The following is a 25,425-nucleotide window of genomic DNA, read 5'->3' as shown; positions in this document are numbered from 1 at the left end:
TGAAAGGATGTTCAGTTGCAGCCAGCAACACAAGAGTCGAGACGGATGGTGGAGTCCACCAGGGCTTTTGGCAGAGGGCGATTACATCTGGCAAGTCATGTATCATATATCATATATTGAAACGTACTAAATCGTAAAACATATCTATCTCATGTCTTGAATTTTCCACACACATGTGCAAAGTTAAGCATCCTCCTTCTGCTCGACAGCCCCCTTCTCTTCTGTTCGCATCCAAACATCCACTTCTGCAGCCTCACCCTGTGGCAAATTGCGAGCCATAGAAACAATGTCCCAAGTAGTCGGCGCATCCCGAAAGACATGGTTAAGAGCCTCCAGGTTGCGGTTCATTGTCTCAGGATAGAACATGTAAACCGAGATCGGAATACATGCCGAGATGACAGCATATACAATATAATACTGGTATCCAATGGTGTCTAGCGCAACCGGTGTAATCATCACAACGACGAAGTTCCACAGCCAGTGATTACCCGTCGAGATAGCGGCCATGGCAACACGGAGACGCATGGGTGCAACTTCGGTGCAGTAAAGGAAGTTTCCACCTAGGAAGCCGACGGGATAGAAGGAGTTGAAGAGGAAGATGAAGACTGCCGATACGATTGAGGCGGTATGATTTCCTTGGAAACTGTTCGTGATGGCTAGGACGGTCATGCAGACGGCCATACCTGCGCCGCTGATCATAAAGATCTTGCGACGGCCTAGACGGTCGATTGCGAAGAACGCAATGAAGCTGCAAAGGAACTTCCATGTCATTGCGCAAGAGGAGAGGATACGAGCAAGGTCGCTTTTCATGTGCAGATTCTCTTCAAAGATGGTGGACACGTATGTTGAGATAAGGTTTCCACCGCACATCTGTTGGAAGAACTGAAGCGCAACGCACAAGCAGAACCGGTATAGTAGGCGTTCTTCATCGGGTTTGCTCGGGTCGAAGATATCGCGCAATCTGGCGCTATCAACAGTGATTTCGAGGGAGGTTTCGATACCGGCGATTTCGATACGGACTGACTCATCCTCGGGAGAGGTACCCTTGTACGCAGCGAGACTGTGGGTCGCTTCTTCGATGCGGCCAACGCGAACGAGCCATCGAGGTGATTCAGGAAGGAGGAAGACGGCGAAGAGGACGATAAGAGAGAAGAAGAACGAGACAACGAGGGGGATACGCCACTGAAGTGATCCGTCCACCTTGCTAAGACCAAAATCAATCCAGTTGCACAATGCATAACCCAAGCAGATACAGATTCCGTCAACAACAACATGTTGTCCCCGATGCTTGGCTGATGTACATTCAGATTGCCAAACTGGTACAGCGACACTCCACTGGCCAACGCCCAGTCCAAGAATCACACGTCCGACGACGAACTGTGCGAGTCCATAGGCCGAAGTCTGCAGCAACTGCCCAATAAGAGTCAGGATGGCACCAAGGAAGATAGTCTTACGACGACCGAGACGGTCGCCCAAAGCCGTGCACGACAAAGCTCCAATGAGAGCACCAAGCTGGAAAGAGGCAATAACGGCACCCTTTGCAGTAGAGTTCTTCGCACGCTGAGCGCCCTCGGTATTGATGGTGTCAATCTCAGGAAAGACGCCTACCCAGCTTTGTAACGTGGCCAAAGGACCTAGTCCAGACTGGTTATAACCAAAAACAATAAAGGCGGGCGCCACAATGAGCAGCGCCTGCGCCAGACGAAGCGTTTTTCCTTGAAACATGGTTGCTTGCTGAACAGGAAAGGAAATCAGCCCAAGGAGAGAAAAAAAAGAAAAAGAAACCAGCGACAGAGATTTTGACTCGAATTTATGTCTACCGGTGAACCCCAGGCCGTGGAGACCCCACAGGATGGGCATTTGAGCTGGAGATTGTGGGTTACGAAATGGTATGTGCTCAGCATCACTCACCCAGGCTTGAATTGGTTGATATCGCCGCGAGCCCCATCAGGCCCATTAAAATAAGCTAATGTGCTCATCATATCATCCCCATTGGACAATGTTGATCCCAACCCAGATTGCGGGAATCGGCCTGGAACACCAAGCAGGGGTATGCACGGCATAATTTGGGGTATGATCGTGGAAGGAATGCCGAAAGTCGGAGAACATCGTGCCATGTGTGGTTCAACATGCTTGACACGATTGATGCGCGTCGTGGGGGTGTGGACTTTCTCCGAAACGAGGTCAAAGTTTATTGGTGCTCCATCGCCCCGCGGGTCGGACATCGCTTTCCCTAACATTGTGGTTAATCGGGCCGAACTTGGATGCCGTGGCTGGAGCTCCCGGTGAGACTGGTGTGACCGGCAGGGCTAGCTCGGCTTGATGCCGATATCACAGATTCTGGGGAGAAGTAGTTCGCATCAAGTATTCTATCCTAAAGCTGGGGATAAACCGATGCCAATATTTGGGTTTGACGTGGCCAGATTACCCCGGCATTGGCAGCCTATTAGGTATCGAGCAACTCGTGGCATCAGGAGAATATCGAAGGCTTGTTTGGGCTTGTCATGCGTCTCCAAAGCCAAGAGGCCCGCCAAGAGTCGCGCCAAGAGCTCTCTGAGCCCGATCCGGGGGATGTGCGGGGCCCAGTTGGAGTGCCAAGGGAAATAGAGGGCGTGGGATGAGACTTGCTCCACTATATCGGTCATGTTCCGAAGACCGTCATTGGAATGGTCGAGGAGAAAACGTTTAGAAGGTCAGAATTTTCGGGTAAGGTGCGCCCCTTCCTTAATTGAACCATTGGTTGATGGTGGAAATTGATGATCTGGAACAACTTCGGAGATTTATCATCGGCACAGAAATGATCGACAAAGGGAAATGTTTGTTTCAGGTAGCTCACCAGAGTGGTGAAGAACAGTCTGTGGCGAGAGCTGGTTCTACATTCCCATGTTCCACCTCTCGCCAGAGATAACAAGATGAGAGACCACCCGGCGAAAGCCGTTGGATGCCCCTACTTCGACCGCATTGCTGCTTGTTTCGTTGGTAATCATGGAATTGCCTCATTTTTGGACTGGCACATGATTCTGAAACATAAGCCGAATGGTGTACTCGTCGGTTGATCGCATATTAGCCGCAACGGCCTAGTATTCCAACTCCAAAAAAATCTGACAAAGCTCCCTTATACCTCTTTTCCACATCGTTCTTGACGATGATCTTATCGTGATCGCCTGAGAATTAGCATACTTGAGCCCGACTTTCGCCCGAGCAAGCTCTCTTGGGAAATCTTGCTCATTCTCAGTGCCACGGCCTCCAACACCGGCCTTCGAAGGTAGATCTGGTGGAAACACACCCCGCATCGGCGCCGGAATGCGTCTTCAATCAGCCCGTGCATCTCAATGGCCAACCACGCAAATACTCTGCTGGTCTAATCTGACAAAGGAAAATACCCTACATAAAGAATATGCATTGACAATCGATTAATTGATGTATAAAGCGACTCTAATGCGTGTCGTCATATGTTCTAGCAATGTCGATATGATCCTCAGTAACCTTGATGAACCAAGTGCCGGTACGGATTATCTGGATCCTGTTCCTCCTCCTCTGGTGATGGAATGGTCTTCACCACACGACACGGACTCCCCACTGCGACAGAGTAAGGCGGGATGTCCTTAGTGACAGTAGATCCCGCACCAATCGTACATCCTTTGCCAATACGAACACCAGGGAGAATCAGCACATTCCCTCCAATCCAGCAATCATCTTCAATAAAGATGGGATGGCCAAATTCGACGTTTTTCCGGCGGGACAGAACACTGGTGTCGTGTCCAGCAGTGAAAATACTGACTCCAGTTGCAATCTGTACTCGATCTCCTATAACAACCAGACTGGTATCCAAAATAGTCACACTAGCTGATGTCAGTGTATGGCACGTTCAGGTTCTTGTCGTCGAATACAAACTTCCAGTTAATAAAGCAATCCCGCCCAATTGTAATATTGCATCCATAATCAGGGAGAAAGGGAGGCTCAACGAATGTGCCATCCCCGACTCTGCCGACCAATTTGCGGAGCAGCTCAAGTCGCTTATCGGCTATTTGATCGTAAGGCACAGTCTTCGTGTCCAGGTTGTTGTAGTCGGCTGTCAGACCACGACACAGATGACGCGCTTCCAGTAGCTTTGGGATGGTGGGATTATACCTGGATTGTTAGCAATATTGTCGTTATCGGTGGCAGTGAACGTACATCATTCCCGAGATCATGCGCTCATAATCTTCGCATTGTGGTACGCCGCGCAGAGTGCGCGAAAGCTCGATGATTTCGGGGCGCTTTTCCGTTGCGGCCATTCTGCCGGGGAGTTGAGAAGAGAAGGGAAATTAGTGACGAATATCTTCACGGTCTGCTAGGTTCTTCAAGAGATGACAGTCATTTACCCCGCAGGGCGGCGAGATGGCTAGCCTGATTGAGTAATACTGCCAACTCCATGACCATGCTGCCTTGGCTACCAATGAAGACTTCGTGAATATAGACTTGATCCAATGTGCTCCTCAATGATTCAATTTTATGGAAAACTCGTTTAAGCCTGGCCGGAGCAGCGCAGTTGTGATAGTCATACCAACCACCCTTTTTTTTTGTGGGGCCACACATTAGCCGCACAATGTCCACATCAAACAAATCCCCAGTGAACGCGTCCTTTTGAATCATTTGTCCTTGTTTCTTCATACACATCACTCATACCCACATTTTTTCTGACTTTCAGAACTCCCCAATTCCCCAACTTCCCCCACATATTAAGTCCCGCACCATGGCCAGTTCGAAGATCACCAAACGAGCCAGGGCAAACACTGCGGGTGATACTCACCTTCAGCTTGTTGAAGCCTCGGCCAGTCAAGTCCACATCAATGAAGCCATCAGTGAGGATGTGTCAGTTCCCTCAACCAAAGAAATGATCAAGCTCAAGGCCGAAGGTCTGGCAGAGCTTCTCCACAAAGCTGCCACGCTTCACCCCGATGTCAACGATATGGTGACAGCAGCCATTAACAGCGTGATGGAGGAACGGAAAAACCGCGTTATCAACTTTGATCAGTATTCCAAGGAAATCTGGTCCGAGATCAACGTCCGACACAGTTCCAAAAAGGGCTCTAAGCAATATGACATTTCATTTGACGTGGCTAGCGAAGTAAGCTCCACTATCAGCCGTATCGCCAACCAATGCACCGAATTCCCAAATCCTAGGACTCGACTCAATGGAATAGAAACACTCCGCAAAATTGGGAAGACAATTTGCCTTTCGTCGAATGATACCTTGGGTCACGAAGTACAAAAGCAGTTCCAGTCGGATCCAAGTCTGGAAAATGCTATGCACGATATTGTATCCGAGATGTCACCCGAGGAAAGAGAGATCTTATTAAGCGGGCCTCTTTGGCAGAAACTGGAGGAACTCCAGCAGCTTGCGGATGATTATTGCGTATTTGAGGGCCTCCATACCGTCATGGACCTGATTCAAGGCGAAGGAGGCAATGTCGAACACGAAACCCACGATGAGGGTGAGAGTGATGACGATGATGAGGATGATGATGAGGACGATGATGAGGATGACTTTGGTGAGGAGGATGAATACGGGGTCACTGGTGATGAGCACGATATCTGCTAGGGTCTAATGTTTCTCCTACGTCGATCTAACGTCCCGACCCCATACGTCCCGAACATGACTCGGGACTGCATTTTGTTTGGATCATAATATTCGACATTCACCCGTTAATTTGCCGTGTTTCAGATGATCTCAAATTTCAGACTGACCCTGAACCTCAAAAAGTGACAAACATTTGCTCTTGGACCCGTAACTTTAATTACAACTGCCTTGAGGGGTCGATCATGATATCAAGGGTAAATTTGAGCGTTTTGTAGATCTAAACGTTCGGTGGCACAGCGTTATTTCCCCTGTTTTGTGTTTTCCGACGGGCTACTACATAAGATAGATCGCAAGTTGATGGAGCGGTGAGTAAAGCCATCTGGATCGGAAAGTCAATCTATTGGTCGAAGGGCACCAGAAGCCGTGATTGGAGCAAAAGATCCATCGACGTCACACACAACCCCTGATGAGTTTAGTCTTCATGCGGTGACACGATTGAACGTGTCCCGGAAACCGGTTACTTGGCGGCACTGTAGAATATTAGGGTAGATCACGACTATCGATCGGAAGAAGCTATTGGCTTGGCTTTTGGCATTCAGCATGCGATTGGACCAAATAAAGTAGAATCTGCATCGTGACCGGTGGTCACACTGGCGTAGGCTTCATTGAGCCCTTTGTGTAGGCGGGATCGCCCGACGGGGTCCAGGCTTTCCCCTGAAAATGCCCACCTCCACCCGACAGAGTCACCGGGAACCCACTCAACCAATTGAACCCACCATAAGGGGGCTCGGCCGAATTCACGAGAAGGTATGGGGCAGTCAGCATTCATGAAGATCATACTCCGTTACTGCATCATGAACCTGAGGGATCTACGCATTGCTTTTTCTTTGAAACCTCAAAAGTAACAACGCCCCGGCAAAAGAAACCCCCAAACCTGGAACAGGGCTATGACTAATATCTCATCCGAGGGAATCAACCGTCGACGTCTATTGGCCCGAGGTCAATCCGTGGGGAAAGCGGGGGAAAACATCGGGAGATGGGCAACACTGATGCCCTCCTAACTCACGCGTCAACTCTCCCGAAAACTGCTAGCTAGCGCACTGTTGTACATCCCGACTCTTACCCTGATAACTGGGCCAGATCCCTGGCCAAAGAACCATGGTCGTCAAGGCATGCAATCGATGCCATGCCGCCAAAGAAAAATGCACCTTCAACGGCAGTGATCAGCAATGCTTAAGATGTCGACGGTTGAAGATTCCATGTTCAATATCGCGTCGCAGTGGTCGCATCGGCCGTAGACCGTCCGCCAAGGCATTCCCGCATGGTCAAATGCAGGTCTGGAGCGTGGAGACTCGAGAGCAGCCCTGCGAGTCCGAACTAAGCAGCAGCAAGGCGTCATCGCGTGCGCCGAGCCGAGGGTCCGACACAGGCTCTCAATCTGATGCCACAGAAGAGCTGGGCACACCCAATAATAATAATATGATGATGCTGTCGCCAGAGCGACTCATCGCCTGTCCGAAAAAACTTCAAACACAGGCGGATGCGCTGCAGACGGTGTTAGACGTCGAACAGTTTTCGGTCATTCATACGCCTTTCATGCTGGGATCCAGCTTTATACCCGAGGCGCAAAAGACCGTGTATGCCATTTTGACTTTATGCGGACCGACTTTGACGGAAGGGTATCTGGCCTTCCTGGGGATGATGACCCGGCACCAAAGATCGCTCGTCCTGCGTCCCCAACCACCGGATATGCGCAAGGCAGCAAAGGGGTTGCAGCGTTTGCGGGATGTCACTATCCGAAACGACTATGATGCGGCCTGTACGCTGTTTCTCGGGCAGACGATGTACGTTTTCAACGTTCTCAACGCTCCATATTCGAATACCGCACATTCCATCGTTCGGAGTGCGCTCCTGTCGGCTAAACCGTGGTTCCATCGCTTGGTCCAAGCCCCAATCATGGATACCATTATCATGTCCCCAATGTTGATCGACACGGTCGAATGCCTGGCGCATCGCGAAATACCGATCATCCGATTCCCTGATACCGAACGAATTATTATTGATCGATACGCCGGGATCTGTGCGACTCTCTTACCTCATCTCTATGACATCTGCGAATGCAGTCATATGTGGAAGAAGAGCGTGTTAGATGACAGTGCCACGTATACCGGATATCATGAGCAGCTTGCGGCAATCGAGCAAAGAATCCAGGACTGGGTCCCTCCGACACCACCTGAGCTGTATAAAAATTTCGGGCAACATGAGGTGCTAGCGATAGTCACACAAGCAAATGTATACCGTCTCGCGGCACTGTTGGTTATTCACCGTCTTCGATATCCGCTCGGGGTGGAAGACGAGACGGCCCGGGCACTGGCCGAGAGCATTTTTTCTGCGATGGAACTGTTCACCGTATCTGCAGCTGAGAAAGCCACCGCATTCCCCATGGTCTTTCCAATAACCATGGCGATGCTAGAGATCGAAGGACCGGGCGAAGCCTTGTTGGATAAATTATCGACGTTCACAGTGCAAGCGACGAGTGCATCACGACTGAAGGGATTTGTAAAGCAGATCAGAATCGCCCGGGAGACAGGATATGAGGGGGTATGGTTTGAATTAGTGGATACCCAGCTGCAGGTAGCGATGCCGCCCTAGCATCGCTTTTTCACCGGAGCTTAACTATCAATGGACTATGATCCGACCATGAGATCATTTTTGACGGATCTTTTTCTCCACAGGCATAGCGTAAATTTAACCTAAACTACTAGAACCAGGCCGTTTGGCCGGACCATCTCCCGTCTCGGGCCTGGGGCCTCCTAGACCGTGGCCATGACCAATTTATGATAGATTGGCGTTGCGGACGTTCAATAATGAGATCGGATATCGGCGGAGCGCAACTGGATTGGGAAAGAACTGCCCGGGAATTCCCCACAAATGCGATTTCCGATTTGACGTCTGTGCGACCCACTCTTGCCTCGATCGAGCAAAAACTGCCCGGATCGAGTGATGTAACTTCTAAAACAAGTCTGGGGTTCTTCCCTTTTCTTCGGGTCCGACCGTTTATATAGAATTTGCAAATACCCCGGATTTACATTCATCTTTGGGCCCTCTGTTCCTGCTCTCAACCCTTGTAAACCGTGATCCTGTGACGGATCTTAGAATCATCGCTAGCACGTGGACATTCCGGAGCGCTACTACTGCCTGCACTGTCGCGATGGAAGACCACTCAGCAAAGCGACAGAAAGTCTCTCCATCTAAATGCATGTCCAGACGAACCCAAAAGGCCTGCCAGCTATGTCACGTCACTAAGGTCCGATGCAATGCGACACCAGGCTCCCCTTGTCAAAATTGTTACCAAAGAGGGGTACAATGCGTAATGGATAGAAAGAGTCGATCCAAGTGAGTGTCAATTCTGCAATATGCCGAGCCCAGACTTATGGTACTAGGCAACAAATGCAACTCAAGACAGCGGGATTGACGCCAACGCCGTCTGGCGCTCAATGGTCACCAGAAAGCGTGGCCGTCGGGGCCTTTCCACATGCCGCTGCTGTACATGGCTGGAGTACTGGGTATGGGTTTGACGCGTTTAGTGATCCCGAGTGGCGGGATTCGTCTCTGAGTCCAACCCGTGAGTTTATGAACACCTCCATGATACATCAAGAGACTGACCGGACTAGCTCCGCAACCTGCCTTTTTCGATACTCCATTTCTCCATCCTGAGGACGAGGTTTGGAATGCATTCACCAATCTCGGCTCACCTGATTCATCTGCCTCCGATATGTCAAGCCCGGGCGTGCTTCTACCCGGTTTTATCCAGCCTCTGCCAATGATGATGAATCCAACGACAATCGAGTATCTTTATGTGAATGGGGTGTTTAGCTTGCCGACTACTCAACTCCAAAATGCACTTCTGCAAGTTTTCGTCGATTGTGTACTCCCGAGCATGCCAATTATTGATTGGCCTGCATTTATCAATGCCGTCTGCAACCGAGATAGTGACCATGGATCCATGAGCCTTTTCCTATTCTACGCCATCATGGTCTCGGCGAGTACCTTTGTGGATCTGGGTCAACTTCAAGAGGCTGGTTATTCGACGCGACAAGAGGCCCAGGAAGCCTTCTATACTAAAGCCAAGGTTGGTCATTTTTCTCTCTCTCTCATGATACAGACTAACGGCGGATAGCTTCTCTACCAAGCTGAATACGAGCCCAACACCATCACCGTAGTCCAGGCACTTCTTTTCATGACATACAGACTTGAAACAGCAGATGGCGACGACAGCCGATACTGGTGCTCGATCGCGACCTCCACGGCCCAGTCCATAGGTCTCTTCCGAGACGTCGCGGGAGTGAAAAACGTTCGACTTAATCCGAAGTTCTGGAAACGACTAGCCTGGACCTGCTACACAACCGACTGCCAGATCGCACTCAGACTCCGATGTCGCCCAATAATTCACAGCTCAACCTTCTGCCATCAAATGCTGACGGAAGACGACTTTGAGCTCTATAATCTGTCTCCCGAAGCACTGGTCCAGTCTCTCGGGTACCCATTATCACACAGCATCAACGTCCAACAAGACCTCGCACTAATGTGCATCGCTAATGCGACGCTCTGTGTATCAATAAGTGAAGTCCTCGACCTGCAAGGCAAAAGTCGTACACATCAAGGTTCTTTCACATCCGCCTCGTCCCCAACAAACAGCGAAACAACCGATCACAATGCTCGAATCTCCGCCGTTGAACTCAAATTAGCAGAATGGGCAAGCACATTCCCATCATCCATTCAGACATATACCTTCGAAACAAACAACATTAACGATGAAAATACTCTATCATTACAACGAAACCTCCTTCACATGCAATTCTACACCACCATCGCCGTATTCTATCAATCACAGCCACTACCTTCCTCTACATTCTGCGTTCAATACGCCGCGCGGCAAATTACTCAGATCGCATCAGATCTATATCAAAAGAAACTTCATCGACGTGTACCGATCGTCGGCGTGACAGCAATTCTCGTTGCATTGATTATCCACATTCCCGGAACAAAGAAAGCAGACCCACAGGAAAGGGCACAGGCGTTTCAAAACTTTCAGCTTGGGTTGGAGGTCATGGCAGACCTGCAGGATGTCTACCAAGAAGCCAACCAGGTTATGACGTGGGCTTATAAAATTTTAGAGAATGTTGTTGAGGTTCCATTCTCTCAAACTGTGCAGGGTGTTCATAGTCCGCCGCAGGTTGCTTCTTGTTTGTCTATGAGCGTGCCACAGGTCATGTAACACTTGATCTAGCTCTCCGTACCATTAATTCACTTTGCATTCTTTAGTGTATAATAATATTTATTTCAGAGAATTCACCATACATTCTGACTCGAATGAAACGTTTGCTTGCATGTTCAGTCAAACCAAGCGGCCTTGGCCATATGCTCTTTGATAGCTAGAAAGCCAGATATGGTAGCATCGTCTAGAGTAAAATTACTGGAAGACACCATATGCTCTTAACACTCCGTGGACTTCAATTAAAGGCTACTTATCTTTTTCTTGATTTTGTATCAGGTGTGGTGAGACTCTGCTTGTCTATCACGATGACTTTGGCCGCCCCTTAGACCTCTTATGTGCCGCAGCCAACTCTTCAGCGAATGGTTTTTGACCATATGAAATCCGATCCTGAATCATAATCAGCAATTGTGCGATCGAGAAGACATCGTTCAGGAAGAGGTCCTTACAATCACCCATTGAGGGAAAAGCCAGAGACACCAACGAGCGAGTGTAGATCCACCCCCGATCCAATACTTTCCCTTCATCCCCTTTTCCACCTGACGTACAACACTGACGGAGTATGCCTCTGGAGATATACTCATGGGAATCTTCTCGGGTTGTCTTCTGATAATATCCGTAATACCCAGATAATACGAATTCGAGGGCAATTCCACACTAGGAAGATTCTTTAGGAAGTTCGTTGCGACTCCGCCTGTTATCAAAGTGATAACTCGCACACCAAGTGGTGCAAGCTCTAGACGCCAACCCTCGCCGGCCTGTATAAGAGCGGCCTTGGTCCCATTGTATATGCCTGTGAAAGATATTAGTTTTGCTCATGGCACATTCACAAATATCCACGTACTGCAAAATGGAATGGGAATACGCCCGCCCACGGATGAATTATTCACAATGCACCCCCTAGCTTCAATGAGCATGGGGCTGAACACTTGGATCATCTCAAGAACAGCAAAGAAGTTCGAGTCAAAAACCCTTCTCGCTTCGGAAATAGGAGTATCAAGGGCAGGTAATTCCAGCCCAAGACCGGCGTTGTTGATCAAAACGTCAAGTCTGCCTCCAGTCTCCCGTCTAACCCTCTCTGCGGCTGCAGCGATGGACTCGGAGGAGGTAACATCAAGTGCTAGAACGGTGACATTGGATGCCTCATGCAATGAGCTTGGCACCTTGGATGGTGAGCGTGCAGTTGCGTAGACATGGTAACCATTGTCTTTGAAAGCTTCTGCAAGGGATGCGCCAACTCCGCCGGTGGAGCAGCCTGTAATCAGGCAAGTTTTGCTTGTGTTCATTTGAATGTTTGATTGTTGCCAAATATGTTTGAGAGAATGAGAATCGTCGAAGGAGACTTCCGCTTGAGGGGGTATTTATAATCGAATAGGGCCGTTCATTTTGTCATAGAAATGTGCATACCAGCAGCGTTTACCTCCAAAGCCAAGTTTGATTGGTTGCGTTCTCCGGTGCTTGGTCGATAACCATTGGTCGGGAAATGCGGCGGGTGGAGACAGGTCCATAATTCCGCGAATCTACAGATCCACCAGGCTCTTGAGAAAGGTGAGTGATAGCATAAGAAGAATAGCTCTACTGGTGAATGAAATCATAAGCACTGATCCTACTGATCCAATAATCTCAGATTCAATTTTCACTGTAGAGCCCTCAGTCACCTGATTATAGTGTTTCGACGCACGTGACCTCACAAGTCTCTCTTTTAGACAACCATCTTGTTTCATCCACTGTGAGCAAAATAAAAAATTAACATTTGCGAAGTTTTCAGACCGGGGAAATCTATTCTCTCTGTCATTCTGTCTATGTACAGCTGATCACTACCTCATGATGGCCGACGAAGCAATATGCCACCATAACACTACAAAATGCCATTGAGAGGAAGACGATAGCCTCCTCGCAGTGTCTGACCCAAAAAACGGACACATTTCTATCTTCATGTCTATCAATAATTCTCTAACGAGAAAGAGCTGGAAAATCGCAAAATTTTTGACGTCTCCAAGCTTTAGATAGCTACAAGGTATTATTCAACGGGTTTCGTGATCTTACCCAGCCAATATTTTCAAGCGACTCACAAGCACGATCCGGCGAATTTCTCTAGAATCCTATCTGAGTACAGGGCCTTGGATGGAAAAGGTGTCACTGAGCAAAAGCTGAAAGATAGTGAGGTCTGTCAGAGAGAACTGTGTCTGCGCTTTAAAAATGATCCCGCTGAAAATTATAGTGAAGGAAAGCAAAATTTCTCATGATTCTCGATGATATGGTGATAAATTCTCATTTTACTGTTCTATTTTCTACTCATCGAGCTTCGAGCACCTAGAAGGGAGTTCAGTGAGAAGCTCAACCTTTGTTAGCGTCGAAATCGTTCCAAATCATATCCCCAGGCTGACCAATCAAATCCCGCCTCACGAAGCTCCATCTTACGGACTCCCGCCGTAAGCCTCACCCACCAACACGACCACACGCACAATGCGGCGAATGCATATCGGTCAATAATTATCGCAATTTAGATATCAAAAAGAGGAGTATCATCGACCATCAAGCGGTTATCGCCTGAGGCATTTGTTGATTGGCAAATGGACCGACTAACAGGGTAGCATGCCTGTCCGACGAGCCAAGTCTTGTATCAACTGCCGCAGGGCAAAGGCAAGATGTTCACTTTCCACACCCTGTTTGCGATGCGCGACTCGAACCCTGGCTTGTCAGTATGCGACAGCTCTACCTCCTCTTCGGGGCAGCTGGCCGAGGGGCCTCCGGCCTATCAGACCTGCCATAGACACCTCGGTGAATGGAGCTACGGTCCAGAATACTGTAAACGAGGTCTCTGACGCCAACTGCACGGCTCGGAATGCGGAATCTTTCTCTCTAGTAGAGGATGGCACGCGATTTACCGACATGAGCATGCACGAGGAAGCCGAGATATCTTCATTAACGGAAATTCGAAACGGAACTCCATCGGACATGACCAACTTCTCGGACTTCAATCAGCTCTTCGATGTCTCGGAGTCTTTGAACATGACCCCAGTCTCACACAGTTTTCAGACTGCACATTCTCACACATCCTCAGATATCATCTCCCCACGCCTATTGAGCCTTGACTTTTCTGCCATCTTCCCGGGTTTGGTAACGCCAAACTCTATGGATTTCAACCAAGGAATCAAAATGCTAGAGCCTCAATTATCGCAACGTTGGAGGTCCCTTCAGCAAGGATCCATGACAGCTAAAATGATCTTCAGTCGCATGAGTGATTACGGCCGTATGATGGCCGATGCTAAATCGCTCCCATCGTTTATTCATCCGCCGTGCTGTGTGGGCTCTGGCGAGGAGTGTTCCTCGGACGCAGCTCATGGATGCTTGTCTGAAGCTCTGGCAGTATGTTCCAACCTTGCGCAGATGTTTTATTCGGGGAGATCGGGGAGCCACGGCTTTTTGTGGAAGCAGATACGTACACATCTAGAGCAAATGCGAGCCGAGGTGAGCCTTAGGCCCTAAGGGAGCGGTACAATCTTGGAGCTGATGTCTATTAGTACGATGGCTATGATGAAGGCATGAAGCTACAAGCTCTACAGGCGGCTCTCGTATATGGGATGCTGTGCGCTCAATGCACAGAATCCGTGTCAATTGAGGATTCCACATGGGTGGTTGAAACCATCGAGGTACGTGCTGCCCAAATTTGAATTCTCATATTTGATCTAACTTTGTACATTTGTACAGACATTTGCGGAAGAGCTATACGATCTTGGCATATGGACGTTGGATACTGATCAGCCACACCCCTCACGCAGCCACTGGGTGTTTGTCGAGAGTCTGAGAAGGTAAGCATTGGCTGTTCAAACATGCACTGGTCGCGTCAATTGAACCCTGACCACTCATAATATGTGCAGGGTCGGCTGTCTTCTTTACCTAATCGACCTATTACTCCGTGTAGATACTCAGACCCCTTCCACAGGCGAGTGTCCCGAGTTCTTTGACATGCCGTTGCCTTGTTCTCGCGATTTGTGGCAACCAATATCCGATAGAGATTGGAGGAAGCGATTTCAAGAAGATGTAGAGACCAGGAAACAAAAAGGAAGACAAGGACTAACACTGGGGATGCTGCTATTAATCCGACAATCAGCAGCATGTGGTGAGGATATCACCAAATTAGCTAGAGATGGCTTGGCGGAAGAGTTGGCTGAATGGTGTGAGCGGGCAGATGATTTATCGATGCTCTTGTGGATGGCGCTGACTGTTGAGGGAGATGGGCAGTCTCAATTATATCAAGTAGGGACAAGCCCGACTCTGATGTGAAGTGCGATTGCCCCCCACGACCCAAACAATCTAAGGATCATCGCCATGCTGGGAGATAGGTAGCCACAGAGCTAAGGAGTCGGTCCTGATAGTTCTCTAGAAATATATTATCTGCATACCAATTGCATCTTCGGTGAGAGATTCCTGTAAACACCGACATCGGGAACGAGCAACCTCGGCAATGTGTCAGAACCCATGAGTCATGGCAGAATTCACTTTGCAAATAAACAGCAAGATCTATGCCACACGTCCTTCAACTTAGTTTCATCCCATTGATATTATTGCAGGTGATTTAAACTTAATCTTGAGTCATTGCAAAAGGTTTGGCTGTTCCGCTCACACTCTCAAGGTACACCCGCTGCCCCTCATCTCAAAGAACGTTCAAAGAACACCAATGAAGTAACTTCGGAAATTCCAGATGACCAACAATGATTCCTTCCGAGCTGAACTTCGCAGTACCAAGGTGCTTGAAGGCCCATTCCCAGATCTAGATTTCGACGCATTCCCAGAAACCCCGCACGATGCTTTCAAGCTGTGGTTCCATGAGGCAGTCACCGCAGGAGTGAAGGAACCGCATGCCATGACCCTCTCCACAGTCGACGAAAGTGGAAGCCCCGATGCCCGAGTGCTAATTTTGAAAAACATCGACGCCCGGGGCTGGCATTTTGCAGTGAAAGCCGACAGTCCGAAGGGAAAACAATTGCAAAAAGATGGACGTGCCGCTTTGACGTTCTACTGGCCGCAAGTTGCCCGACAGATTCGTCTGAAAGGAAAGGCTATGGCTTTGTCCGACGAGGAAAGTGCTCTTGACTACCAATCTCGTCCTCTGGCTTCCAGGATCAGCGCCGTGGCCTCGAACCAAAGCGAGGTTCTTTCAGGCCGGGATGCGTTAATTCGGAACCTTGCTGAAACAGAGGCAAAGATGGCGGAGAACCCACTCAGGGGCGTGGAGAAATGGAGAGTCTACGCTCTCTTGCCTGATGCTGTTGAGTTCTGGCAAGGAAGCGATACTCGTCTTCATCAGCGTCTTCAGTATGTGTACAAGGCGGATGAGGATAAGTGGCACAGGAACTTGCTTTGGCCTTGAAGCGGGCTACCAAGCATCGCGGGCTCAGCTAAAGGGCTCCCAAAGAATAACCCAAAGCCCAAACCGCCCTCCGAAATATACAATAGGTTTTAGTACAAAGATAGTATCCAATTAAACGGAAAATTTGTGTCTCCTATAAAAAAAAAATCGTCTTTAGAAACTAAGCGTATTCGTCTCGCCTCAGATCCTTAGGTTCAAGGCGGGTCCACTACCATTTTCTTAATCCAATGAGGAAATCGGGCTACTAAAGCTAGTCAGTGCACACTTGACAGCTGGATTGCTATATTTGTACCTTTGATGAAAGAATATCGGTTATTATGCCCAAAATAAATTTCTTCTGAAGTCTATTTGGAGCTCAGATATGATCAAAGACCAGGATCGACCACAAAGTTTGAACATATTTTCTTTCATCGCAGATGGCTGTCCTTTGTGCCAGGTCTCGAGTTCGCATCTTCCAAACATGAAATTCCTATCCGTCTATTACCCGGCTTGCCTCGCTTTTCTTTTCTTTTCTTTATTATACGTGTCCCAAACCTTGAGGTCCAATTTATAAATTCCCATTGCTTGCTCGAGAGAATTTCCAGTTTCTTCAGGAATCCTCATCTATATCCAATTGGTATCTTACCAGCAATCTGAAAATGGTTAAGAAGAGACGTGCCTCATCGCCAGCCACTGGCAAAAAAGACCTCAAGAAACCACTGGTCAAATGGCCTCAGCCAATTGGAACGGTTGATGATGCTGAAGTTGAGTATGGAGAGGATATCTTCAAGTCTTTGGATCTTGATACATCCTATGTGGGAAAGATTCGCGTGCCTGACCGACCACGTCCCGCCCGACAGGAGTGGGAGTATATCGAAGAGGATATTGCAGCTGGGAAGCTTCCGGCTGGTTGGAACTATGAGGAACCCGATCTTGACAAGCAGTACGTATTGATTCTGCATTGCAATACAGATAACTTCATTTCTTCTTTGGTCACTAATGCTTATTTCAGTGATATCGATGCACAAATAGAGAGGTGTCATGAAAGACTCGAAGAGAATATAATGCCCCATATCTTCAAAGATAAGCTTGCAGAGTATGAGAAGCGGAAAGCGACAAAGCAGTACGTACAGCTCAAGTTCATCCGAGATGATGTTTATTGATATGGTATTGACATAGGCTTAGGGAAATGATGAAAAAGAATCCTGGCCTTGATTGGATGGTAGTCCAACGCATAGAGACCTTACAAGAGATAGACAGCTGGCTCAAGGAGGACGGAGACAAGTATAGCTTGCGTGAGAGTGTGAAGGCCGTCACAGAGGCGTACAAGGCCAAGAAACTGGAATGGACCCCGGGTCTGGTAACCTACTGGTCCAGAGGAATCCAGGTTAGTGAGCCTAGACCTTGGGACATTCAAGAGAATGCAGCAATTGCGGCTCGCTTTGGGGGCAATACGGGCTTCTGGGTTGAAGAGGTATGTCATCAATATCAAACACAAGGCTTATTGTACTGACTATACCAGTGTCAAGCCGAATCAGAGCAAGTCTTACTGGGTCACACGTGGATTGGAGAGCAACAAATGAATCCGTCGACAAATCATATCTCGGTAAGTTGAAAATGGATGATAAAGACGAAAACTGACCTTTCTAGCACAATCTACAAATTCGCATCTTTGAAGAAGATAACAACGATCAACCTGGATCGGTCAGCATCGATCTTAATGTCATTGACGATACTGGAAGTGATTTTATGTGCATTTATGAATCAGACTACAACGACTTGCTTATGCTCTGTGATGCAGCCGGTCTCGACTGTGCAGCTCCATTGTCCGGCGTGGTGTATGTGAAACAGTTCGATGGCAACCGAGCCCGTTGTATCACAAGAATTCTCTGGGTGAACATCAAGTTGCCAGATTCAGATGAAGATCTAGGATGTTGGACAATGGTTCGCTGTGTTATGTGGAGTCACTCTCGACTCGCTGTACATGCCCCCCCAAGAATCAACGGGCCATGGCTGAGGTCAATTCTTTATTCTGCATCTTTCCCGAATGGCGGTGGCAATTTAGGACACAATGTCTCTTTTTATCAACAGAAGTCCTGGTACAATACGAATATCCCAGTCGTGCGTGATGGTATTGGGGATCGCCCTGTCCCGCGTGTTATTCAGTATACTGTCTAGAAATCTGGCTTCTCCAGCCTTCGGAGGCAGGGGTGGAGACGGCTGGCGAATTTTGATATAAGATGGTATTGATCTAGGCGCTTGCGTTTTGCGTTTTACAGATTTCGTCAACGTGGACGAAATGCTTCGCTGTAGGTATGGAATGTTAGTTTTATCTCGAATTTTGAATTTTGAATTTTGAATTTTGAATTTTGAATTTTGAATTTTGAATTTTGAATTTTGAATTTTGAATTTTGAATTTTGAATTTCTTTGCGAAAGTCTAGCGATGGCTATAGTATCAACATCGGACTCAGTCGCTATTACGCCCGAGCATTCTAGGAGACCGACATTGGCAATCCACAAAGTAGGTTAAGCTCTGCTCTGAGTTTGATATGTACATGTCACTTGACGTGTTACCAGCCCTTCGCCTAGAACCTGTAGACCTTGTCTTACTACACAAAGCCCAATGTGGCTCACAAGCCTTGATGAAATCTGAAGGTTACAGTCACAGCGCGACAAAAGGATATCTGCGTGTACTTGTGAAGTATTTCTGTCAGAGGTATGTGCTACAGTGGTACAAAAGGACGTTCGCTCAGTATCCACGGGGGTGTCATTTTTACGCTCTATAGGCCAGCCGGCTAGATGGGCAACGGTGGTGTACCACCACATCATATAAACGTATTGGGTATTCCGTGACGGACGGATCGCACTGTAAAGAGATTGACGCAGCAATACACCAACGGCGCAATGTCAAACCCAAGGTTGTGCCGAAAGCAACAAGGCCAGTTCCCCAATTCATGTCATACCCATCCGCGGATGAGTGCCGCCAGTCATTTATATTTAGTTTTCCTCGGCAAGGCAGACCATCACTTCTACAACTACACAATCACTCTGAATTTTCAAGAACGCCAGCTACTATGAAGCTGTTAACACCTCAGATGTTATACCTTGGGGCTGCCATGCTACCATTGGCAGCTACTGCCCCGGACTCCACGGTGGTTGCGATATCCAACAGACTGGCCTCTGCACACTTCGACAATTCTGAGCTTGCGAAGGTGGAGAGATATATCGACGTTCTTGCACGTCAAGCTGAAGGTTCCGTTATTTGCACCTTAGAATCCTTCCATCTGGGACAGGATTGCCGTGAGATATTCCCTGCCTTTCATTCAACCCTTTTTTAATGATATCAAGCAGATGGATCTACCTGTGTTTTGGCCCCCGATGAGTTGCATTTTGTGTGTCCTTAGTTTAGGTTCCATTGGAGTAAAACTGGGCAAATTCACTGTATTTACCTTGGCAAACAGTTCTGAATACACTCTTGCCTTTGCGCTTCATTTCCAGGTGTTACTCTCGAATAAATATCCATTTAGATACAGGGAATTCGCTTGAAATCATAGGTTTATTAGAGTAGAAGAATGAAACAAAAGTACACATCTAGTCAAACTTCAGCAATCTGTCTCATGCCCAGATGTACGCACGATGTGTCGAGGTGGCGCCTCGGACAATTTTCATTTTCACCACCAAAGTAGTTTCAAGTGTCAGTGCTGCGGGAAGCCTAGGGTACCGGTGATGAGAGAATTCACCGAGGAAAACATAACATGGAAGGCTAAATCTAAGTCTTGGAATTCCCTCCGGTTCAACTCAATTCTCTGACATTTTGTAACTGCAACACACTCAATATTCCAGACTCATTTTTTACTGTCTCGGGTTCAACAGAGCATTTCCCAATGGCAGGCACCCAGAAGTCAAGCCAGGGGCATCCTTTTCTTCATGTGAAGTGAAACTGGATGTCTATATAAGGCCAACAATGTCCCCGCACTTCATGCAGATATCCAGGAAGCAAGAAAGCATCACATTCACGAATTCCAAACAGCAATATCCAAGGTTCACCTTGATCAACCGTCACCATGAAGGCCCAGACCGTCATCGCCACTTTGTTCTCCGTCTGCGTTGCTGCCTCCGCAGTTCCAGCCAGCAGCGGCTACAAGACCGTTGAGTTGAGCGGAAGCCAGCTCAAGAGCGCGCTTGCCAAGTACAATAAGGGTGGCAGCCTCGATGTCAATCAGGTCATCAACTGCACCGTCTCGTACACCCTTGCTCTGAGTATGACCTCCCGTTCTAACCAGAGCCTTGAAACTTGCTTATTCTATTTTAGGCAGCGGTGGACCCCCATACACCATTGACCTCTCCAGCCTGGATCTGACCAACTGCACCTATACCTAGTCTAGGTCAGCGATGGTCAATCGTCAGTCTATATAAGCACTGCCAGTTGTTGAGGGGGCATAGTGGTTGCCGTTGAGATACTACATGGCTTGGCAAAGGGAGATGTATTGTTAAGCGAGCAAACAACTGGTTACAAGACATCCATACGCCTACGTAGAGCTGTAACGAAATGTAGTTTCATTGTAGATGAGACTGGACTGTACCTAGTAATATGGCTCAATCCAACCCTTCAATACCTTTGGCAATACTATCTTTGATAGGTGAAAAATCAGGCTGCCCAAAGAAGCCGCGAAGTAAGATCTGCGCTCTTGTCCGTGGTAAAATGTCCGTTCGATCTCGTATCTCATCCTTAGGTGGGTCCGGGATCTTTTTGTTATTCGGTCGTAGTTCGCGCAAAATTGGTACTACATCATTCCAATTCATTTGTTCCCCAAATGCAAAGATACGCTGTGACTTGACGCCCTCATCTAGAAGGCCAATGGCACAGAGCTTAGCGACATCCTCGACGTCGACGAACCACTCTGTATAAAAGTTAGTCACTTGAATAACAAGGTCAACTGTCGTATGATAGGTGTGCTTCCACGCAGAAAGCAACCAGAAAACGCACGTTCTGGCAATGAAAATGCCTTGGTATCTCCCGCGAGTAGCGTGCGTAGAATACCCATAGAGGATCCAGATATCTCCGGGTGAAGAATTTTTCCAACCTGCTTCTATCAGCCTGGCGTTGGACTATGATGTACACTCCAACCTACCGTTATACATGGCAGGATTGTGTTGAAGTCAAATGATCGCTTCTCGCTCTCCATCCACTTCCAAGCCTCCTGCTCTGCTTTGATTTTTGATGTGGCGTATATCGCCATTCTCCTATTGGGGTCTGGAACAGATTCATCCCACGCATCTTTCGGAGCCCTATGATTCCAGTCGTCTCAAATCACATTTAGTCGGTGTCTGAAGTTCCTCACAAGCTTCCAAGCTCACCTTGGTGAAATTCCCGGCCTCGTGGGTCCGGGTACATGTTCTCGGTTGTGGTAGAGGAAGACACCAGAACAACACGTTTGATGCTTACTGTTCTAGCAGCAGCCTCCAGCAAATTCTGGATTGCCCGGATAACCCATGGGATAACGGCCTCGGGGTCATTTGAAAAGCTCACATCGCTCGCCTGAACCAAGTTACTTATGTTATTTAGTCCCTCACCTTGTTGTGAGAGATATAGCGACAGGTTTTCGATGGCTTACCAGATGAATAATTCCATCAACTCCATGCAGGTGATTTTGGATCTTACTTTGATCGTCGAACGAGGCAAGCTCAACAGTGTCAAAGACATCTGCGCCATACTTCTCCTCGAAGTATTTATTCAGCCATGGCTTTTGTGTTCGGACCGTTCCTCGCACCAGATATCCTAGCCTCAGCAGGGTGTCGACCACATGCGAAGCGATGTACCCATTTGCTCCAGTGACAAGTACTCTTGAGCCCGGCGGTAGTGAGGATGCTCCGTTCTCCATCTTAGTTTGTCTGAAGACTTATTAGTAAGCAGCACGGTAGAAGCCGAGTGCTGCTATAACATACCAGAATATCAACCGGGATCAGGATTGTCGTTGCTTGATTTGCTTAGCTTTCTTTTAGTCACTTAGCCTGATTATCTGATGGTACTGATTTGTGTGGAGTGCGGGGTTCAAAGTCTCGGTGGCTTCATCTTGTATGATGTCACCGTACTTCCATGCGGTCAACCGCAAGGGGTTGGTCACGCGCTGAGTCTACCGAATTGCGTTGCACCTGGACATTCAAACCAGTGAGCCGTATCAATACTACGTACCGCTCAACAAGTTTCAAGAAATTTGGGCAGAAGATGTGGAATTTGGAAGACGTAGGTAAAAAATATATCCATTAAAGTATCTATGCACGTCACACTGTTTAATCGCTGTCAAATTGAGCGCAAAGATTCCATGGAAAGGACCAAAACTTTCTAAAAATTTCGCATGTTCGAACCTTCGATGGAAGACTACCTTTAATCAATAGTTCCTTCCGGCAAAACGGAAATGTAATCCAAGGGGGCAAACTCCGTACCATCGGGTTGCCCGACAATCTTGAGGATATCGCCCGTCATCACCGGAACTCCAGGGAAAGTAACTCTTGTAGCCGAATGTCCATCCAAATACTCCGAGAAATCATGACCAAGTTTATCCTCTAAATCTCCAGACCAGGACCCAATCAGCTGCGTATTGAGGAAAGCCTCATACTTTGATCGCCCACCGAGGTGATCGTAGTAATTGACCGCGATATCATAAGTTCCCGGCGGAAAGTCGAGCTTTGTTTCTGCGGTACCGCGCGACTCAGTGATGATGGCCTTTCCTCCCGATGCCGCTTCAGCAGGGGTAACGGGTACGACCTTGTACCCCGACAATTTCATGTTCTGCGCTTCAATACGCCAAAGGTGGTTCCCGACGCGATTCTTCTCATCGGCAATATGACACTTGTTGAAATAGAAGTAGTTCACCGAGTCTCGCCACACAATAGCGTGACCGGCCTGGTATTTCAGTTTGAATGCGACGTGCTCAAATCGGTGATCATCGATCAAACCCTTCAGCTTCGCCCACTCCATCGGGAAGGTCTGAGCATGCTCGGCACCTTCATAGTGCGCATCATAGAAATGTTGAATAACCGTCTTTCCAGATTTGAGACGATGAGTATAGGGGACATGATGAAACCAAAGAAGCAAGTTATCAGGCGTGGTCTCGATATTCTCAAAAACCGCAGCGACTTCTGCGGGATACTGAGCAGTATTTCCCGAGCCCGTAGCGAGAGTTCGATCCATGCCAATAGAATGACTATTTGCGCGAGTCCATTGACCCCATCCGTTCCCATCCTGAGAACCGGGACTGGGGCCGTAATGCGTGTAGATAATATCGCAGAGTGTCTGAATACCAAGGTTTCCACTGTAATTCTCATATGTAGGCCAGGACTCCATGGAGATCTTGGTCACAGTGTCCACGACCGTTTGATCCAAGCTAAAGGTGAGACGGGTCCAGTCTTGAATAATAGATGTCGGATCAGAACATGGGTCCCAAGTCATCCGACCGTAGGCGTATAGGTTGGATAGGGAGAGGTGATGACCAATCCATGTATCATCGCTACCAATGTTGAGGACGGTGGTATATCCGCTGCGACTCCAGCCTAGACGCTCACCGGAGACGATATCCCGAATTGGGGATGGCTTCCCATCGATTCGCATATCAAAGTCCAGAATCTCCTTCCACAGCGGAGCCATATAGACGAAATGGGATTGTTGTCCGAGATACTCCTGAGCAACTTGGAACTCGATGACAGCCTTGGTTTTCCGTAGGTTGGCTAGTAACGGTGATGGTGGCTCTCGGACTTGGAAATCAATGGGACCCCATTTAATCTGGACAATGACGTTGTCCTCGAACTCTTCGTCCAAGTGCTTGAAGTATTCCACCGCGGCATTCGCTCGGTCATTCTTCCACTCTGATTCCTCCAAGTGGTGATTATAAACAAAGGCCCGGTACATGACAACGGCATCACCGTATGGCTTCAGTGCCCTGGCAAACATGTTTGCTCCATCGGCCAATGTGCGGTTATAAGTGAGGGGTCCCGGTTGGCCTTCTGAGTTCGCTTTAATGGTATACCCAATCATATCAGGCACTCTTTCATAAATCTTCGCCGTAATGTCCTTCCACCAGTCATTGACGGCAGGATCGAGTGGGTCGGAGGTAGGTAGACCACCGAACTCTCTAGGCGAGTCGAAGTAAAGAGAGATTCCGATACGCACACCCCAAGGACGCATAGTATCTGCTATGCGACGAAGGCCGTTCAAATTTGTTTCATTGAAGAGCCTGGGGTTTGCGTTGACGTTGTTGACGACCACGGCATTCAACCGGATGGAGGAAAGGAGACGAGCAAACTGGGCGATGCGCGTCATATCCTTGACAACCTCACCATCCCGGAAGAAGATTGATGGACCTGCATATCCTCGCTCGATACTTCCATCTAGGTTGTCCCACTGGTTGACCCATCGTATCGGTGCGCTGGGATTGTGGGCTCCCGTTAAGGGTGCGAAATTTCCTTGTGCCAGGCGCATCAGGTATTCGAAGGCACCATAAAGAGCGCCGCGATCATTCTGACCAAGAATTTGAACACAATTGTTTTCGGCCTGGGTGTTGAGCCAGAATCCATCTTCTTTGAGCGATATGATTTCCCCGCCTCCATTGGCTGCGAATGCCCCGGTAGTGCCAACAATAACAGAGCCCGGGAGATTATCGCTCGGATCAAAGGAGATGCTGACCTCTTGACCAAGGATTCTCTTGAGTCCCTGTTGTAGCTCCTTTCCAGCTGTGTAGACTGGACTTGTTTCAGATTCGTCCAAGACAACGACCTTTGAGTATTGGCGATGTGTCGCTTTGATTTCCGCTGGCAAGGCAGCATACCTAAGCCAGCCATCGATTCCAGTCTCTGTAGACATAGTGAAGTAATCGAAAGACTGGTAAATTGAAGAACATGTTCTACCCCTCAGGCGGGGTAGAAACGCGACTTTTATCGTACCCTGGTCACCATGAGCCGGCGAGATGAGCGATTTATCCACTGCAGGCTAAATTCCAGGGGCTTACATAGCTTAGGCAATAACAAAGAATAAATGTTGGGTCATGAGTTAAGGCAACCGAAGTCGTGGGGGTAGAGTCCTTAGCCCGTTCGTGGCTTGATACTAGTCAATCATAGTCAGGATGCGGGCTTCTGGGTGACCTCGGCAATTCTTTAATCTTAGGTGCCCCTTTAGTATCGCTAGCACGAGATTGTTGACGAGAAAGGGCCTCATTAGCCCTATGTGTCGAGTTAAACAA

The 25,425-nt window shown here is 48.3% G+C and overlaps 12 protein-coding genes across 12 annotated transcripts; 7 read left to right on the top strand and 5 right to left on the bottom strand.

Annotated features, from left to right (window-relative positions):
* Positions 1-183: 183 nt before the first annotated feature.
* Positions 184-1,725, bottom strand: N7484_011936 (sugar porter family MFS transporter; the record flags this gene model as incomplete). Its single annotated transcript, XM_057122323.1, has 1 exon — positions 184-1,725. One exon carries the CDS (start codon positions 1,723-1,725, stop codon positions 184-186), a length of 1,542 nt encoding a protein of 513 aa, XP_056968077.1.
* A 1,753-nt stretch (positions 1,726-3,478) lies between these two features.
* N7484_011935 (sugar O-acetyltransferase) lies at positions 3,479-4,277 on the bottom strand (the record flags this gene model as incomplete). The annotated part of the gene is made up of 3 exons (XM_057122322.1): positions 3,479-3,842; positions 3,895-4,131; positions 4,177-4,277. The coding sequence occupies 3 exons, from the start codon at positions 4,275-4,277 to the stop codon at positions 3,479-3,481; spliced, it is 702 nt and encodes a 233-aa protein (XP_056968076.1).
* Positions 4,278-4,735: 458 nt separating this feature from the next.
* On the top strand, positions 4,736-5,584 carry N7484_011934 (uncharacterized protein; the record flags this gene model as incomplete). Its single annotated transcript, XM_057122321.1, has 1 exon — positions 4,736-5,584. One exon carries the CDS (start codon positions 4,736-4,738, stop codon positions 5,582-5,584), a length of 849 nt encoding a protein of 282 aa, XP_056968075.1.
* A 1,137-nt stretch (positions 5,585-6,721) lies between these two features.
* On the top strand, positions 6,722-8,215 carry N7484_011933 (Zn(II)2Cys6 transcription factor; the record flags this gene model as incomplete). Its single annotated transcript, XM_057122320.1, has 1 exon — positions 6,722-8,215. The coding sequence occupies one exon, from the start codon at positions 6,722-6,724 to the stop codon at positions 8,213-8,215; it is 1,494 nt and encodes a 497-aa protein (XP_056968074.1).
* Positions 8,216-9,013: 798 nt separating this feature from the next.
* N7484_011932 (fungal specific transcription factor domain-containing protein) lies at positions 9,014-10,841 on the top strand (the record flags this gene model as incomplete). Its single annotated transcript, XM_057122319.1, has 3 exons — positions 9,014-9,188; positions 9,238-9,695; positions 9,744-10,841. The coding sequence occupies 3 exons, from the start codon at positions 9,014-9,016 to the stop codon at positions 10,839-10,841; spliced, it is 1,731 nt and encodes a 576-aa protein (XP_056968073.1).
* Positions 10,842-11,141: 300 nt separating this feature from the next.
* N7484_011931 (SDR family oxidoreductase) lies at positions 11,142-12,124 on the bottom strand (the record flags this gene model as incomplete). The annotated part of the gene is made up of 3 exons (XM_057122318.1): positions 11,142-11,228; positions 11,288-11,631; positions 11,683-12,124. The coding sequence occupies 3 exons, from the start codon at positions 12,122-12,124 to the stop codon at positions 11,142-11,144; spliced, it is 873 nt and encodes a 290-aa protein (XP_056968072.1).
* Positions 12,125-13,730: 1,606 nt separating this feature from the next.
* Positions 13,731-14,654, top strand: N7484_011930 (uncharacterized protein; the record flags this gene model as incomplete). The annotated part of the gene is made up of 3 exons (XM_057122317.1): positions 13,731-14,207; positions 14,363-14,491; positions 14,550-14,654. 3 exons carry the CDS (start codon positions 13,731-13,733, stop codon positions 14,652-14,654), a joined length of 711 nt encoding a protein of 236 aa, XP_056968071.1.
* An 889-nt stretch (positions 14,655-15,543) lies between these two features.
* On the top strand, positions 15,544-16,212 carry N7484_011929 (pyridoxine/pyridoxamine 5'-phosphate oxidase; the record flags this gene model as incomplete). The annotated part of the gene is made up of 1 exon (XM_057122316.1): positions 15,544-16,212. One exon carries the CDS (start codon positions 15,544-15,546, stop codon positions 16,210-16,212), a length of 669 nt encoding a protein of 222 aa, XP_056968070.1.
* A 638-nt stretch (positions 16,213-16,850) lies between these two features.
* Positions 16,851-18,369, top strand: N7484_011928 (uncharacterized protein; the record flags this gene model as incomplete). Its single annotated transcript, XM_057122315.1, has 5 exons — positions 16,851-17,134; positions 17,204-17,314; positions 17,377-17,665; positions 17,714-17,797; positions 17,842-18,369. 5 exons carry the CDS (start codon positions 16,851-16,853, stop codon positions 18,367-18,369), a joined length of 1,296 nt encoding a protein of 431 aa, XP_056968069.1.
* Positions 18,370-20,256: 1,887 nt separating this feature from the next.
* Positions 20,257-20,572, top strand: N7484_011927 (uncharacterized protein; the record flags this gene model as incomplete). Its single annotated transcript, XM_057122314.1, has 2 exons — positions 20,257-20,452; positions 20,505-20,572. 2 exons carry the CDS (start codon positions 20,257-20,259, stop codon positions 20,570-20,572), a joined length of 264 nt encoding a protein of 87 aa, XP_056968068.1.
* Positions 20,573-20,788: 216 nt separating this feature from the next.
* N7484_011926 (uncharacterized protein) lies at positions 20,789-22,074 on the bottom strand (the record flags this gene model as incomplete). Its single annotated transcript, XM_057122313.1, has 5 exons — positions 20,789-21,093; positions 21,180-21,276; positions 21,325-21,481; positions 21,535-21,802; positions 21,855-22,074. 5 exons carry the CDS (start codon positions 22,072-22,074, stop codon positions 20,789-20,791), a joined length of 1,047 nt encoding a protein of 348 aa, XP_056968067.1.
* A 503-nt stretch (positions 22,075-22,577) lies between these two features.
* On the bottom strand, positions 22,578-25,049 carry N7484_011925 (uncharacterized protein; the record flags this gene model as incomplete). Its single annotated transcript, XM_057122312.1, has 1 exon — positions 22,578-25,049. The coding sequence occupies one exon, from the start codon at positions 25,047-25,049 to the stop codon at positions 22,578-22,580; it is 2,472 nt and encodes an 823-aa protein (XP_056968066.1).
* Between the last annotated feature and the right edge of the window lie 376 nt (positions 25,050-25,425).

Source organism: Penicillium longicatenatum (assembly GCF_028827895.1).
Source record: "Penicillium longicatenatum strain IBT 33135 chromosome Unknown contig_7_segment0_segment0, whole genome shotgun sequence".
NCBI lineage: Eukaryota > Fungi > Ascomycota > Eurotiomycetes > Eurotiales > Aspergillaceae > Penicillium > Penicillium longicatenatum.
The sequence above is the reverse complement of the archived record's forward strand: the minus strand, read 5'-3'. Positions and strand labels throughout refer to the sequence as shown.